Below are 18,662 nucleotides of genomic sequence, written 5' to 3' on the forward strand. Positions count from 1 at the left end.
GGCAGGGGTCGCGTCGTATAGGCAGACAGATGAGTCTCCGATGCACGATACAAAGCGATCGAAGGTAGACACGGAAACGAAGAGAAAATGCCGCGGATACGGCGTTACGTTAGACTTTAAGAAGGTTGTCTGTTTATCGCCAAGGTGAAAGAAAAGGGGTGGAGAGAAGGCGAACGAAGGCACGCGAAAAAAGAAGAAGGACACGCTGTCGGGCGAAATCACGGCGAATGAGACGGCCGACGAATTCCTACGGAATTCCTGAACATGGAAATCCGACGAGCTCACGTCGATCCAACCACAATATATCGTGTGTCCGAGAGAAGGCCTCGCGCTGTCGGCCATTCCAAGAGTGACGGGAAAGTTTTGTCGATAGCGGCGCGCGTTCCCCCGAACCTATAACGAATTCCGATACGCCGGTCCGGCTTTAATATCCCGCCACACCACGGCCATTAACACTTTTATAATAACGCATTATATTATATAACATGCCGGGGCTCATTAATGCGCGGTGTTCAACGATTCGTTGCGCGGCCAGAAAAATTTCGTCATCCCGGCTCGATCAATGGACGTGCTTGCAACGATGAATACGCAATATGATACGCTAATCCTGGCATTCGGAATATTACTAACGCGCCGCATGTTCGTCATTAAATTACTTATTAATGCGTACCGTTTAATTTCGAACAAGCTGGCCGGCTTAATAAAAGCAAACTGGACGAAACTGTACACGCGCTGTGTTTCATTCGCACCCGAGAAAATTCTGCCGATCGAATTTTACGCGAATTACCAGCTACGATTATATCGCCTTGTTTCGTACGAAAATAACGACGAGAAAATTTCTGCGGCTGATCGACGATAACGACAACGACCATAGCGGCGACGACGATTATTTCACGTTCCCGGCAAATGGCATAAAAACATAGCCGCGTGGTGTGCAGCGTGGCTATGGGGTCCCCAGATTAACCAACCGAATAGAAATATGATTTATAAGAAGGAGAAGAAACGAGAGTTCTTGTAGCACGTCGGCGAAACGTCAAAGTTGGAGTTCGAAATCTGCGCTGCGCTCGCTTTTAATTTATTTATCGATAAATTTTATTTGCGCGCAATATCAACTAAATGAGAGTAGAAAAGATATTACGGACTGTTGGTATCGTACCGTTGACACATTTTGCCAAGTTTTCAGATGTCTCGATTAATCCGAACTACGTTTTCAGGTAGGCAACGCGATAAATCGTTCAGAAAATTCAATCGAATCGGGGCTGCGTGTTCGCGTATCGGTTTTTCTCCTTCGTTCTACCAACACGAAACAGAGATGACAGGCTTTCGGGCGCCCATGGGCACTCTCTCACCGATCAAATATTCCTCGCGTTGCCCTCTCGAGACGGCTAAAGTAAACTGTACAGCCGCGAGACCAATAAATTAAATGATAAATTTTTCGACAACGCGGACGACTCGCCGCGCGATCTTCTCCTCCTCTTTTCCTATCTTTCCCCGTGCTTTCTTTTCCACCGTCTGACGAGAAATAAAGTGGCCGTAAATCCCGTCTCTTTCCCTCGGCTCCGTTGGATCTCGCGTTACTTTCGTTTCACAAGCGTACGAGTATTTAGGCTATTGCCCACTACTTACCAGGAATATCCGAGAATCGCGTATCTTTCCACCCCACTAATTTCGGGGTCGAAGAGAAATGACCGTGAAACGGCGAACGATACCGTGCCGAGATCGTTAAGTGCATCAGGAGGTTGTTATTTCTACCGGGAGAATGTTACATTGCAGTGGAAACGACCGGCCTCGAGTCAGATAAAGGTCAGAGGGACAACCTCCGGACAAATTTCTCATTTCCGAAGGAGATGCGGACCGTCGGTATTCCAGGCGCCACTAACTTTGTCGCGAGTTAATTAATAAGAGACGCTTGCTCTATAGGATTTCAACGATGTAGCAGATAAAGTTTCATCGCGTAAACTAAATCACGTCGCATCGCGTCGTTTACGCTTCAGAGGATAAGAATTCATGGTAGCAGGTGTCAAACGCTCAGCCAGGCCGGAAGAGGAGACAATATATGGAAAAAGCCACGTAACGCGTGTGCACCTGGGAAAACGTGTCGACGGCCAGCGAACCATGACGAATTCTCCGTTTTCGATCGGGTTTAGATTAAAACCATATATCGGAAACCGAGAAACAAACGATGTAACTTTTCGGTTCCATGGCAGGCCGCTCGTCGATTTGATTTGTTCATCGGTGCGTGAAACCAGCGACTCTATATAACTCTCTCGATTTACTCGACGCATGGTCGCGCGCGGGATCTCGCGAATTTTTGCAAATTTCCCCGAAACAAAAACAAAAGAGTGGAAAGAGGGGGGAGAGGGTAGTTGGCGCGAGTGCACGGTTTCCCAAACGAATAGGACAGAAAGTAATTATTTTCGGTCCGAGGCGGGAGAAAGGAAAGCTCTCGCGCGCTATCCACAGAACGCATTTTCCCAATAAAACTATAAAATCCAACGGCCTTTAATTTTTTATACTATCCAGGTATTCCTACGCGCGCCGTAAAACCGAGTCCATTGTCTCTGGTTTGGTATTTCAACGATTTAAATGTCCGATACGTCCAGCAGGATGCCTGCGGACGTCCAAACGTCCATGGATTAATTTACACTCGGTTTTCGTGGAGGTCCGGAATTTGATGGAATTTTATAGGCCGCTCTCTATCGTCCCTCTAAATATTTCGATTATTTTTTCTCAAAAGGTCGCGCCGTCCACCCTCCGTCAGCGGATTCACCATTTCCACTTTTCTTTTTATCGAACGTAGACGTCACGATATACAATATTTTTCCCGAATATGGCGAACGTGAACGGCTCAACGGCATTCTAATTTTTCCGCCGATTCTTACCACGTTGTTTAATCGTTACGAAACGTGGCGCCGATTCGAGGTCGCAGACTACGCGAACGAAATCACGGTTGGTCGCGACAAATGTACGAAAAATACAAAAACCAAAGAAGGTTCCTCCTTTCCGGTACATAACGATTCGTCCCGTTTGTCGGGGCCGGGCGGCGACATTCGTCGAATCCGATTAATCAAATCGAAAGATTCTTTCGTAGGGCGCGTTACGAAGCAATTAAAGCGCAGGATTAATTGCGACCGCACGCCGGGAAAAATAAGTCCATAAATTAACGACGCTCGACGTTCTGCTTCCTTGCTCCGTTCCCTCTCTCCCTCTCTCCCCCTCTCTCACTTTCTCTCTCTCTCTCTCTTTCTCTCACTCTCCAGCCCTCACCACCTCTTGTCCCTGATTCACCACGTCGACATACTCGCCTCGCTTCCATCCCTTCCTCGAGCGCCGACGATCTTTTCTCTTGCCACGGATAACTTATTGCCCGGACTACGCACTATGCATTTCCGAAACGATTAAGCTGTTACCCAATTTTTTTTTTATCCACTCCCTCGCTCCCTTCAACTGGCAGATTCTCGTCGAAAGACTTCTGAAAACTTTCGCCGTAGTTTTCAGCGTTTCGGGGACACAGGATGAACCAACGAATGGCCAAAGGGATCAAGGGGAGATAACAAATTCACCTTCATCCCCTTTCGCCGTGTAATTACAATCTGGTAACAATAATGCCGTTCGAATTGCCTGCAGAATTTCGCCAAAGTTATTTCTCGTTCGATCCTATCCCCGCTCGTATCTACGAGGCGATAGAAGGTAGGTAGATGGTAGAACGTTTTTATCGTCGATTTCACCGGTACACACCTGACCACGGCTGCCGCCGTTTACGTTTACGTAAGGTAGAACGCATAGCTCGGAAAATAGATACGTATCTACGGCGTGCTAGGCATCCGCTATGCAAATCGCCGACGTGAAAGTTAATCTTTCGCGATCCATTGCAACGTTCGTTCGACGGTAACCGTCTTCTTATCTTTTATTGCCATTTCCAACGTTACCCGGGCGCGAACGAACGATACCGAGGATATTTCGAGCGTGTACGAACGGCCAGCGTCCTCCTTCTTCCTCTTTGCTATCGTTTCCCAACAACAATTTCCACGAAGAAAAGGAGATCGTCCGTGCACGGTTCGGTACACCGAGGCCGCGAAATCCGAGTTTTCCGTTGCCCTCGGCCAGATTGTTTTCGTCGATCGAGCTGTCCGCAGCTTTCGAACCGCATCTCCTCTCTTTTGAAGCTAATTGCGCGAATGGTACGCCCCAAATTCGCACCATTTTCATCCAGTCCCGTCTATTCGGATCGAAGAACCGCGTAGAAAGACCGCGCCCTCGCTACGCGTGGCGACGAAACGAAACGACGCGGTTCGGTGGTTCGCTTTCCGCAGAGGGGTAGCTGCGAAAGGGGGCGAGAAAAATTCGAACGACGAAAAACGCTGACTACGAAATAACCGGCGTTGTTGAGGGACGACGTCGCTTTTTTTATGTGACACAAAGTAGCACTTTGCCAAATGACCCGAGTCTTTTTAGGGCGTTGCCGGCGCCGTCACCTTCGACATCCACGTCGCGGGAATCACGCCACGGCACGAGCGGAAGTTCGTTCGCTCGAGATCGCAGCAACACCGTCCAACGGTTCCGTACGTCTGCACGCGTCCGTGTCGCAAAGAATAGACGGCGGCCTTAATTCCCGAGGCTGAAGAAAAATCGATTGATTCGACGATCGAACAAGGCCGTTTCGATAATTAGGAATAACGTTGAAGACAATCGCGTAAAATTGCAGATTGCCCGGAAAACGTCCTGGTTTTCGTCCGTAGCCGATTTCCCTCGTTTCAACCGGGAATAGAACGTTTGCTGCGCGAGAAGCGGGCAGGTACGCGACGATATATCTGGTTTATAAATATTAAACCGGGGGTGGTATCGTCCCGGTCCCCGAGAAGGTATCATAACCTTAAGACGTCAGACCGTGCATTGAAGGGGGATCAGAAGGATTTGCGGAAGGTATCCCTCGTTCCACGATATTACCCCTTATACTCGCCGACTTACACTCACGAGAACATATACACTGCGACAGTCTAACGTACACGCCAAGCGCTATCCATAAAATTATGACGCCACTGCATTTATGACTTCTGCCAGGCAGCCTATTCCTACCTCGATTGATTCTTGGAACTGACTTATCGTGAATAGCCTTTTCTCCAACACGATCTTCAGAGAATCGTCGACCAAGTACGAGGCTCGCGAGGGCGTTTAAAGTCGTCTAATAGCATTTGGAAAGGATTTGTGTCTCTGGAAGACGTTTCACATGGATAAACGATAGCGTTAGGATACAATTTGTTTCACGATCGGAAAATCGAAAGGCATCCCTCCGCTGTTCATTTGCCCGGTTGCATATTCTTGGCAAACGACGAGGAAATTCTTTCGCTGAAATAGAGTAGAAAGGTCGAATTCAGCGCGATGAAGCGAGCTGCGCGAAACGATGCTTCTATATTAAGGAGAATCCGCGCGGCATTCGAGACACTCGACGCAGACTTCGCAAGTTTCATTTGCACCCTCGCGTTCTTCGACGTCGTGAAACACGCTGGGGCTTAAGTTGCTACCCGAAAACCGTGTACACGACTTCTCGTTATTAATTACTCGAAAACTCGCTGCTCCAGCCGTACACCCATCAAAACAACGCGCTGACATGGGTCTGGAACGCTCGAGCACGGATTTACGGGGGGCGGCGATCCGACTAAACGGATCCGGAGACCGGTCAATCATTTTTCAGACGGGCCAAGATAATTTTTCACTCGAGCGTCTTGAATTTTCCCTGGCAGTCTGATGAAAACCGAGAGAATTCCAGCCTTCCGGCGAGTTTTTCAGCGAGAATATCTAACGAGACACCACGCGACGATACGGCACGCTAGCGTGTCGTCGTCAAAGCGAGGCATTGTCACCGCCGTTTGAAAGGGGCGCTTGGAAACGCCGAGGGAAAAGAAGCAGAACGGTGTGCTCCGCGTCTTTGGCCGCGGATATCGCACGGAAAACGCGGCTGAGAAACAATGCACGCTGAGGAACAGGGAACACGGCTTCGAAGAAGGAAGACACCGTGGAAAGAGGGAAAAGAAAAAAAGAGAAACATCGCTGGAAAAAGGTATGAGAATCCCCCGGCCAATTTACCATAAACTTAAAGGTTTATGGAGGGAAAGTAGCCGGATATTACCGGAAGGAGCGCGAGAAATGCGAACCGCGGTACCAAGAGCGCTACTGGATAAGAATATTAGGCGTAGAAGAAAAAAAAGAAATATCGGAAGAAAAAGGGAATCGCGTTCGGCGGGTGAAGAAGAGGGGCCAGGAAAAACAGAAGAAGGGACGAGGGGATTGAACAACGGAATTAAAACGCAGCCGGCTGTACTTTCTTCTCGGGCAAGAAAAACGTAAAACCTGCATACGCCGTCGCTGCCTTCAGGCCAGCTGCCCCTTGTCGAGAATTTATGAATGCTTTATTTAATTTGGGATTCGAACTCCACGTTTTTCCGGCCAGCCACAGTTTTTCTTCGAGGAACACGCAACGTCGCGGCGAGGTATTGTCGGTAACCGGTCGCGTATTCGTCGCTGATTCGTACCTAATGTCTAGGATGTTAATTAAAAGGAATTCTTTCGTTCTGCCGAACTTCCCTATTTTCTTTTCGTCCTTCGTATCGATAATTTTTTGATACCTCGTCCAAAGTATCCGACAACACTCTTCTTCAGCCTTTCCAGACTTTAGCTCCTGCATCGTGTCGTTAACGATTACGACGAAAGTTTCCGCTTACTCGCAAAGAATACATCGCTGTTTTCTCTTTTCTCTATTCGAAGCAGTTTTCTCAATGCTGACGGGGCTGTCGCGTGTAACGAGTCGAACGATTAAGGAATTTTCCATGACGAATGACCGATCCGTCGCCAGGCGATCCTTCGCAGAAACACTGGCGAGAAAAAGCGTAGAGGCGGCTGCGCCCGGTACGAACATGCAACCGCTTGATAATAAATGAGAATTTTTGGTCGGGCAGAGGGGTGCCGAATGGAGTGGAATGCGAGTGAATAGCGGGAGACGATGCGGACGAGCGTGGAGGACGTATAGGAGGAACGTCGAGGTGGTCGGAAGATATCGGAGGGGTTGAAAAATTAAACAAAAACAAAGGGTGCGCGCAATTACAATGAAGGAAATAAGCAGGCATTGATAACGCCACGAATCAAGAGTCCGAGCTAACCGACAATGGGATATCAGAATGGCTATTATACTCGGCGTAGACTCAATTATTTTAAGCCACTTTTGTGCCGCGCTAATGAAGCGAACAAAGCAGAATATTAAACCAGCCTCCTATCCTTCTTCCCTTATCTGTCCCCAACGAGTCTACGACGCTTTGCGTTCGCGAAATCTTCAACTTTGCGCTGCGAGGATCGATACGCGCCACTTCCGAGTACCATTTTCTACGCCAACGTACCTTAATCCCTTCGTAATCGTTCTTCCAAGGACGTTACACCGTTGGTGAAAACGGGTTTCTTATCAAAGCAGAACAACTTTGTAAAGAGAATGTATCATCGAGGCTGGCAAAGATACAAGGAAGCTAGGAAACTTGGAAGAAAGAAATGCGAGAAATATTCATCGACCTCGAAGGTTACGGAGCGACTTCCAACGAAAATAGCGAGAACACCGAGGCGCGATACTACTCAAGAAGTCATCGCACCCCGGTGTAATTTCTGCACGGGGTGACTCGGCGGATTCTTTCGACTCGGAAGAAACCAGTTTCTTCCGCACCATCGAAGCTCGGGGTTCTCCGATCTGGCCGCATGGAATCACCGCCCGGAGAAATATCGAAAAGGTGTTCCGTCGTAAAATTCACCGAGTATAGCGCGAGACTCGAAAGGGATGCCCGATAAGAGACAAGCGAGAGCGAGAAGGAGATACCGCGATGCAAATCGATTGCCACGCAACGGTATTTACTGCTTCGTCGGTTACTTGTCGGTAGCAAGACGTCTTGAAAACCCTCAGGAAAACCTTGTTAATTAGACGTCCAAAGTAAAGCGCGAGACGTAAGGCAACGACGGGACCGGGAAGAGAAATAGCAGAGACGTTCTCAATGTCGGAACCCCATAGACATGACTTTAATTCCGGGAAGAAGAGCGATGTCTTCCAAGTAAAATCCTCCTCTACCGCGTTCAAGAGGTTCTCTCTGCTCGTTTTCAATAGCACACATAATAGCATTATTCATCCGTGGGTCTTCGTTTTTAAATTGTCCACGATAAAATCGCGAACAATAGACGCGACCGGGCTTATAACGTTCTCGCGTGTATCTTACGTAGGTACCGCGTGTCGTAACTCCGTCTCCTATCGTCTTCGAAAGATATCGTGAGAAAATCGGGATACGCGTAGAACGCGTAGACGCGCCACTCGATTACCGAGCAAATAATTCACCGGTCGGACAAGACTTAATTATCTGCTTTTTCTCTTATTGCTCGTTGTCGTCGCACGAGCTCGATTTATGACCGTCCCGATAAAGTCAACGGCTGTACATTAACATTACGTAATACTTGTACTATCTCCTGTCGACTGGAAAACGGCCACGGCGAAAATAAAAGAGGGGCACTCCGAGCATTTTCTACGCTCGAACGGTTGAGTAATGGCGAAGGGCAGATCGGCACGGACGGTGGTGAGCGCTCGATGGCAATGCCGGGAAAAAAAGGGACGGAGGAAAGAGGATGTTGGAAAGGGGGTACAAATCGGCCGTGAAATCCAAGATTTAACCCCATCTCGCTGCGCGAAGGCGACGAAATCAAGCCCCTCTCGGCTCACTGATATGATAAACACCGAAAATGACAGCAGCCACCCCGCATCTTTCCCCCTTTTTCATCCCTCTTCGCTTCTCCATCGGTTTCTGCTCGTCTTCCCAGAGCTCTTCGAGTTAATCACGTCAGGCAGGCAGACCCTCTGATTAAAACGGGCCTCCATCCCTTCTTATTATTATTGTTATTAGAGGAACTGAGTGCAGGGCACTCGGGGAATCGCGTCAGAATAGACGGCTCCGTTGTGTATACGTGTGCCCTCATAGATACACGTGGACGAACGTAGACACGGAGGGAGCGACGTGCACGTTTGCTCCCTGTGCCTTCTCCTAATCGTGCGAATTTTCGAGATTATTAAATGGCTGACGGGACTACGAACGAATCTTGTTTCGTCCGTTCCTTAATTAACTTTCCTCGCCGCGCTATCAATCGCCCGAAATATATCGCGTTGGAACTTCGCACGACGACAACGCATGATTTGTGATTTATTTGTACGTTAACGCCCTCGTTGCCATCGCGCGCGCAATAATTCTAATCGCGGCGCAAATTGAAAGACGCAATCTTGTATGAATATTAATCTATCGGGTAAACTCTGTATAATCGAATTTGTCTCCTTGTAGCAACGTTTTTTCGGAAACGATGCCTATCGATCACGGAAGAAAGTCACCGGGAATTCAGAACCGGTTGCAACGCGATAAATTATATACGCTATCTATCTCGCCACGAAGTGGCAAATTATATACACGATAGATATCGTGTATAATTCGCACATATCGTGTCACGTTTTCATACCGATAAGTAAAGAGGCTGCGCTCGAAAATTATTTGGAACCGGAACCAGCAGAAACACAGGGTAATCGAGCGATCATCAAGAGCGATTTTGTAGAAAGCGTCCACCAGCGATCGTTGCACGACCACGAATTGGACACTGTCCGCGGTAAAGTAGTAGCGTAGTTGACGAGAACAATTTTGGAGCAAGTGACCACCGGTGACCACTACGGCTGACCACGAAGTAGACGCTGAGTTGGCACCGAGCACTCGACCAAGTAACAGATCAGAGGACGGAGTAAATTAAGCTCGATAGTTCATAAAAATCAAAGCCGTAAGTGCTATATAGATTAAAAAACTATTCCTGAAAAAATGTCTTTTTACCCATTCTTCGATAGATCACGGTGATCGATGTTTAAACCTGGTTGCAGGCACCTGGTTGTCGACAGGTGTTCTACGATAGTTTTGCATTTGATTTGAATATTTCTTAATAAACTGCATACTAACGAATCACTGCGTGCACTCGTGTCGCGCCATCAATCGGTGCCGCCAGTCGAAGCTTTAATTTAAGATCTGGTTTCATCGTGGAAGCTACCGAACAAATGGCATCGTTGGATGCTAACGGAAGTAGACTACCGGCATGTACGCTTCAAAACTCGTGCTGTCGAGCAGCGCGGAAAGCTACAGCCGTTGCTGCGGAAGATCGAATTGCCGATCGAACGATGATCCGGTTTCACGGGGTAATCTATCCTCCGAGCGGCCGATTATGCTAATAAAGCTGGCAGCAATAAGTAACGTGGAACGATCGTAAATCCTGTCGGGACTGGTGAACACGCGCGCGTACACAAGTGTGACGACAGTAGCGTAACCGCGAGGCGGCCTCGTTCTGCTGCGTACGTGGATTGCCGCGTTTTAACCGATTTGACAAATACGCGTCTGGCGATCAGATACGATGGCAAACGGTAATGTACGTTATTTCGTGCGTAGCTCGTCGCCTGTCGCCGCTCATCACCGCCTGGCACGTCGTCCGCTGAGACGTGTCATTTCCCGTGACTCGTAACTTTGTTCGTAACCCCGGGGTAGACGTTGCTTCGCGAACAGCCGCGATGCCAGGCTATTTCGTTGTCGAATTTATGCGCGATTTTTCTCTGTCTCTTTAATCGTATCGTCAGACCGACAGGCAGATCAACGAATAATTACACAGAGGTTCTGCGAGCTTTATCAGCTATCGGGATCGTCGACGGACGAAACAAAACGAATTTAAGACTAGCTTCGAACGAAGTTACGAACGCGAGTAGAGTATCCTGGAATAGACGAACAGGGCTAAACGAATACGACTGATTACGCCACTGGCACGGTGCACGCAGGTGTGCGAGCTGGCAGGTCGAATTATCGACTCGGCCAAGCACAGGGAAACACGTCGAAGATGTTACGTAAGGTCGTGGCAAGGAGGAGTCCACGGTCGAACAAGGAAAAGAAGGTGGAGAACAAGAGAAAAGGGCGGGGAAGAAGGTCCGGAGCAGGAGCAGGAAAGAAAAGAAAATTACGACTTCGCGCTGGACCCCGGCGTTACGAAACGACTCGTCGTACCTGGCACAGCGATGATTGCCGGCTAGCATGGGCTAATAACGGCCGCGGACATAACGAAGGGTTATGTGGATCACGAGTTTGTTATTGGCTCGCTTAATGACTCGTCCACTCGTTCTACTTGTCTGCAGCCGAGTCTACCGCGTGAATGCCAATCTCCCGTGGACGCCGATATAGCAACACGACTCTGCAACGCAGTGCGTCCCGTCATCCGAATATATCGCGTACAAAGTGGAACGGGCGAAGCGGAATTTCAATAACCGTTTGCGAACCGGTCCGATGAAAATTCTAACGCGTCCGTAAATGGCCGATAGTTGCCTCGAAACGTAAATTTCCTATCGAATTTTCCACTTTCGATGCTTCCCTGGAGATCGAGTCGTGAAACGAGTTGCTCGATACGAAAGAACGTGGGTAGAAAATAACGAGAGAAGAACGCGTTACAAGGTGCACGCGATTACACGTCTTTGACAACGAATCTTGAGCAAGTGTATGCGTATCTTAATCTTGGGGGCCAGTTCGAATGCCGAGTCGACCGGACTAGTCGGTGGACTTTAAATGAGAAGCATCGTTGCTCGCTCGACCGACTCTACCGACTCTGGACAAGTTTTATTCCCGCGATATTGCGAACGCCTACTACTCGTTATTTCTAACTACCTATCCGTGCGACCGTTTAAACGCTTTGAGGCACGTAAATTGCGTTGTAGAGATAGAGAATTTGCGGCGCGAGCCGACTGTCTGGATTAATAAACGAAACGTCGGTATAGACGCGCGACAGAGCAGGTCTCTCTTGGTTTCAGGAAATTTCAACGAAATTTGTGAAAGTTGCGAAAGAGACGGAAAAGGAAAAAAGAGCAAGACGAAAACGAAGGATAGGACTTGAAAAAAAATCGAGTTTCCCTTCGGAGTACCGCTAGAGCTTCGCAGTTTAATTACTATACTCGTTCGGCAGTTTCCGCGGAGCGAAATTGTCGCAAAAACTTGTCGACGTTTCAGGTTTCTCGTGGACAAACTAATTTGTTGTCCGGTTGAAATTACAGCTGAACGCGTGTCTACCAGGGATAATGGATTTACTAGGACAGGAACGTGAGAACGTTAGATACCGGTATCATCGTCTAACGTGGCGTATAATTATTGCATTTATATTCACTCACCATCGATATTAGACGAGGATTGATCCACGCCTGCTGCATGTTATCGTCGAGATAGCGCTTTGCTATCCGGGCGATGTTTTCGTGGGGCTCTTTCCTTTGAGCTGGCACCGGAGCCGGGGCGTCGACGTTGGCATTGTTTCTGGAACAAACGCGAGAGAACGAACATGAGCATCGTCCAACGTTTCTGGGAACCGTGTTGGCCGCATAAGCGGGCCGTGGGCGTGATTACGCTCGATGACAGCGATCGGAACGTTTCTCAGACGAGACGGACCCACCGGCGAAGCAGCGGAGTACATTAACATAAATATTAGACAAGCTGGCACGTGAATCACGCTCGTAATTAAACCTATTATTAAACCGGTCTTAGCCGTGTAAAGAGACCCTCTATTACGTGGTACGATCGTTTTCCTCGAAAGCAAATATTTCACGACACCGTACAGTCTCGCGTCATCCAAGTTTCGCATCACCGAGCTGGGAATCACGTTCCAAAATGCAATTCTAACCCTTGCTTTGTCACGCTCGTCTCTCCTTCGAGTCGTCGCAAGTTTAACCAACTCCGTAGACGAGCATTCGGTTTTCCACAAACCACCAGGGTCTACCTCAAATATACGCTGTCTATTTCATCCACGTTACATTCTTTTCGAAACCCTTTAGCGCGTAGCTCGGGTCTCGTCGATCATTCCCCGCGATTACATGCACGCGATCGATATGGTCCGTTTACAATAGATGGACGCGACTGGTCGTATTAACGACATAAACGGGGCGCGTATTAACGAGAGGAACCGATCGATGCTTTGGAATCTCGGCGGTGACAAACTACGGGTTAGTGGGATTCTCTGGCCTATCTTGGCAAACACTATTATTTACTTCGATGAGTTATTAACGCGAACGACGTTTGACGGAGAACAGCAATCGGCGCGCGATACCGCGCTTGTGGGCCAGGAGGGCACGAAATTAACGGTCTCCTGCGCTCCGGCAATGCATCAAACCGAATCTATTGTGCGACCGCCACACCATCACCACCGTCACCGACCATCGTCGCTGCCAGATTGCACGTCGCGCCTATTGCACGCTGAAACAGTTCGCAATTAGGAGACCGACAACAATACGGATCGTGCCACCGCCAGATCATTACGTTCCGCATGGTTATCGTTCGCGATACCTTGATTGGCTTCATCCGGAATCTCGATCGACCGTGTCACCTATCTCTAATCCTCTAAGATTTTATACGCGATAAGTAACTACCATTTTCCAAGACTATATATCGCGAATAAAGAAACTTAAGTTTTCAACAAATAAACCAACATGATAAAAAAAAAAACAAATTGAATTTGATTAACTCCTCTTCAAGGCAGAACAAGCATCGCGTCTCCTAATACGCTATTAGTAAGCTAGAAGCTTGACGACTTTTTTCCACGGTTTTTTTCTCTCGCTGAAAGGAATTACACGCACATGGAACCCATTACTCCGCCGGCTGGCTACGCGCGGTGTATCAAAATTTCCATCTGTTGTCCGTCCCGATGAATATTACGACGCACGATAGATCCTGCGTTGAGCACGTACAATGGTCAGGTATGAATAATCGTATACACGCGTATACGAATGTTACGAAAAGGGTATTCGCATTCAATACGGAATTTACCCGGCGTGCCCGCGCTTTACCGACGGCTTTATACGCTGGCAGGATATCGCGTAAGTGAATTACGAGAGTTTATCGTGACTCTGCGGTCCCGTGTCCGCCACCGTCGAGGCACAGCTGCCGCTCTAGGCCTTGCGTTAAATTACGCTCGAGATGCCTAGAAACCGACGAAATTATCGACCCTTCCACGGATCGACGCCCAACCGTCTTCGAGCCACCATATCGTCGACTATTCTACGAGAGTTAAACGCCAGTTTCCTGATATCAGAAACGTTTCGCGCCTTCGACCCTCCTCAAGCGTGCGAATTCCCAGACCGATGGACCCTTTAACGAAACCTCGAAACGGGTATATAAATAACTGGCGACGGGGCTGACAATTCACGCGAAGCCCAGCTTTCCGCGACAGCAACTCGAACAACAACATCGTCGCGCTTTGATCGCGATGTTTCAGCAGGTTGTACACACCGTTCTCCGACAGCCCACGAACTCGTTCTTTGTCGTTCCCCAGCTTCTGCTTTTCGTGCTCAATGGCACTCAATGCACTTGTGCTAATTATCTTCCTGTAAATGCACGCTGCTTCCTGCGCGAATGACTTTACCTATTCAAGATGTACCATAGCACGACAAGGGCTCGCTCTTCTCTGTTTCACCCTTTCAAGCGAGATCCGTGTGGGAGTTAACAGTACGACAAGAAAGAGTAGCCATATGCGAGCGAAGAAAGAGGGCCGCGAAAGGTGTACGCGACTGTGTGACAACGAACTCTGGTCGAGAATAGATCGTGCAACGGACCACCACTCTTTCGGATAATCTCTCGGGCTACACGGGTCTTCGCAGGGTTTACAAACCCACGACCAGCGGTAAATCTCGACCAATCGTACGTTTTCGTTGTCCACGGTTACCACAGGTGTGTCCTACTACGTGTCTGACGGCGGACTTTCTCACGGAAATTCACGCGTTTCTGGACGAAAAATTTCGTCTCGTTTTCGAGACGCCCGCTCGAAATAACAAACCATCGAGCGGAAGAGGCTTTCTAGCCGAGAAAACCAGGCGAAAGCTAGCATCGATAAAAGTCGAGCACACCGGCTATCGTTTTATTTCCGGCCAGGAAGAATAATGATAAAAAGGGAGCCTCGGCAAATTTCGGCCTTGGCCATAATTCATCCTGTCGGAGAGCGCAGTAGAATCGGGAGCCCGCGAGGATTCTCCTGCCAGATTTTACGATCTTCTGCACGATAAACTCGATAGTTTAACGGATACTCTCGTTCACTACCTGTCCGCGTAACGTCGTTAAGGCAACAGGCAGCCACTAACGCAGCAGGTGAGTGCAGCGCCGTGCACGGTTTTACGGCGATTTCGATACCCGAGAAATCAATAAACGCTGATCGATGTTTCGGAAAGAATCGAAGAATAACGATCCCGTGTTTCGGTAAAACAACCGCTTTTTGGACAGAGTAGTTTACCGTTTCACCATCGATTTACAATTTCCGTATGAAGCATCGTGTCAAAAAACATTCGCAACCGATGAATACGCGACGCGCGTTTTTGGGACTTTTCTCGAGGAACATCGAAAATCGAGGGGCATAAATAATCTTCTTAGCAAGGAGCGAGTCGATTTTCATGGCCGATAAAACGCCGACTTCCATTAAAACGGCCCTGGTGCGAAACGTAAATCCGTGTATTTAGTGGGAATAAAATCGACCGCTCTCCGATCCTCCGATTCAGACTTCAGAAACGTATACAGTTAACCGGTTGTTTCCAAAGGAGGCGACGAGCATCGGAGTCGAGAGTTACGTTTATAACGTACGATCGGCTCGCCTGCTAATGGCCCCGTAGACGAACGTTCACGGTGAAAAGTCTATTTCCCTTCGGCCGAGTCGCGAGCCACGCGCAATCTCCGCGTCACGCTAACGCGCGGCTACCGTGCAAGCTTCATTACTATTCCGAACCCGATATCGCGTGTTCTTTACGAGGAAATTATACTAGAACCGATTCGTTTCATTACCAAGTTTCATCTGTACGTGCGCTAACTCGATACAGCCGATCGTCGCGTCCGATCGAACGTTGTTACTTAGAGACGACGTCCAACTGGTAGAAAAAATACGTTTGCAACTGAAACGCCAATTCTGCCTATCGACTTCTTCCCTTGGTCGAAGGTATCCGCAAAATCTCGAGAGAGTTCGCTCTCCGTTTACGAGGAATCAGAAAGGCAGAGAACAGAGAACGAATTCCACGATAACCGTTCGATATAGGTATGCGTGTACGAACATGGCAGCGTGTGTGCATGCGTGCGTGCATGCGTGCGTGCATGCGTGCGTGTTATCGTGGCGTCTCCCCGCCGATGCGTTTCACGGCCGACTAGCAGCCAAGCACCGCAGGTTTTCGTGATAATTCGAGCCCATGGACGCAAATGCTTCGAGACAAGTACCCGACATGTGCGATATGTAAATCGGCGAGGCCCATTCGGCGCAACAACGTTTCTAGCCTCGTCTATCGGGAAACCAGCTTCTCGCTAGTAGCTTCAGCCCGCTCGCGGTGAGCGTATTAATCGGGCCTGCCGGCGCATTCGCGTAAACGATCCGGTGATTACGCGAGGCACCGCGCGTTAGTACGCGCCGCGTAATGCTTTGTAATGCGCGGTTTCGAGCCGCGAGATCCGCATCGAAGAACCCTCTCGGTCGTGAGTGGAGCGCGCCACGGAAGTCGGTTCAAACGATATCGTGCACGAACGCCAGGCTGATCCTTGAGATCTCGCGACTCCGCCTCGGAGCTCGTTCGCACGTTCCCGATGTCGGCTATTACCGGCTAACGAGACGACTTTCATCCATCGGGTTAGGTTCGACTTCCGCGGAGCGTCTCGACCGTTCCGTTCCTACTTCCTCGCAGCAGTTTCGAAAAATTTCTCCGACCCCGCGTGTATCCATGTAACAAACTCAATTTGCCGCGGAAACTCGAGCGTTACTCGACAGACTGTTTGAGCAATTGAAATTCAATCGACGCGTCGAGTTTTCTCAAGTTCTGCGAAAAGGATCTCGTTGAGCGACGCGCCGCTGGATTCGTTGGTATTCCAACTCGAAGGTTTCGATACTGCTTCCTAGAAAAACTAGCAATTCGCAAGCTATTTGGTCGAACCGACGTTCTCTATACGTTCTAATTCTTCCGGGATAACGGAGTATCGATATTCTCTGCGCTGTTATACACTTGCAACGTGAGTCTGGACACGATCACGCTACCTTCGCGAGTCGTGAAGGGAGAAAAGAGGTCGGATCCAGACGCTGTCGATCGAATATCTAAACGATATCGTCTCGAGCGATTGGTCGTGCGCGGGTTCCTCATAGCCGTCGGACAATCGTTGGCATTGAACCCAGGTAAAGTCCAGAACAAAATCGTTAAGCGATAACATCCGAGTGGTCTCGCGGTGCGTGGTCGTCGGTACCTTTGTGAGATAAGACGGGTCGTAAATCCGTTAAGAGTCGCGATATCGATCTGCCATTGGACTAACCGTGCTCGCCTATACGATACAATCGGGTCCAGTCGTCAAACATATATCCTTCTCTTTGCCTCCCCGTCCTTCTGTCTCGTATCAGTGGCGTATTCATCGCACGAACCAGTAAGAACCGACGTAAGTCACGATAGAAATAACTCGGCATTGGTATCCCTCCGAGTCGAACACGCTAACATTTCGCGTATACGAGGGACCAGGGTATCCTGTCGTTCGATGAACAACGGAATATCCAATCCTTGATATCGCAGCAATAGTGTTACGGTATTTGTTGCCCTCGTGTACACGATACATCGTCGACTCGCATAATTTCGCATCGAGGAAACGCCATCTTCTTCCTGGGTCTTTTCTCTTCGCGCGTCACGTCGCGTCGACGCGATTGCCGAGAGGTACGCGGTGGTTACGCGGCTAGGAGGTAAAAACCGTCAGGTAAAGACTCCGTGAAAACTAAACGAAGGGCGGAGAGGAAGGTAAGCGCGGCGAATGATAAATAGACTATCAGATCGTATCGGCACGCCAGCAGCCCCCGGGCTTATGCAGCGACGTCTCTTCTTTCTTAACCCGACTTTCTCCGCCCTTTCCACTCTTCCGTCCTTATTCTTCGCTCGCTCTATCGTTTCCCTTCTCTTCTTTTTCTTCCTTTTCCATCCGTCTGCCACACGTCGCGCACCCCCGTATCGGAGAAATATCTGTAATATCCGAGTATCGTGCTCTCGCGCCTGTAAGTAGGTACTCGAGCCACTGTGGTTGGTAGCACCGTTGCCCATCGATGATAACGATAATCGTCCAGGATACCCCATTCTCTTTTTATCTCGTCCCGCCATTCCCTACTGCGTTGTATTTCTCTTCCGCCTGCAGTCTCATCACTGGCTTCGTTGAAATTTTTTTTACCAAACGGCCAAGACATTTTTCCCGTAAACGGTTTCCAGCGACACCCACCCTTTTCCCTGCATCCCTTCCAAGCTCGTTGTGCTCCATATATCCTGTCCGAACAGGGATGATCTCGTACGAAGGATTTTACCGGCCACGGGCAGTAAAACTCGACAACGAGTCCGACGTCTATCCCCGATCGAAGAGAACCTTCTGCCCCGAGAACCGTGTGCTCCGTTAAGTCGAAAAGCAAGTAGCGCGAGAAAACCGAAGACGCGCTGGAAAACGCGATCCGCCGGTCCGCTGCGGACCAACTTGAAACCGGATGCAAGCGGCTCGGTCGCGCCATAGCGCGATAATAAAACGGAAACTGCTTCGTTTTATCACGGTGTCCTCCTTTCGATCCGCAATGCGCCGCGCTCG

The 18,662-nt window shown here is 49.1% G+C and overlaps 1 protein-coding gene across 1 annotated transcript in view; it reads right to left on the reverse strand.

The window, feature by feature from the left end:
* The window catches only part of LOC100745168, a 270,561-nt gene that overhangs the window by 190,445 nt on the left and 61,454 nt on the right, over positions 1-18,662 (reverse strand). The window contains exon 3 of the mRNA XM_024366882.2: positions 12,233-12,371. Within this exon, the coding sequence (XP_024222650.1) occupies positions 12,233-12,371 (139 nt within the window). The remainder of the gene's footprint in view (positions 1-12,232; positions 12,372-18,662) is intronic.

This window comes from Bombus impatiens, unplaced genomic scaffold (assembly GCF_000188095.3).
Source record: "Bombus impatiens unplaced genomic scaffold, BIMP_2.2 scf_0248, whole genome shotgun sequence".
Taxonomy (NCBI): Eukaryota; Metazoa; Arthropoda; class Insecta; order Hymenoptera; family Apidae; genus Bombus; species Bombus impatiens.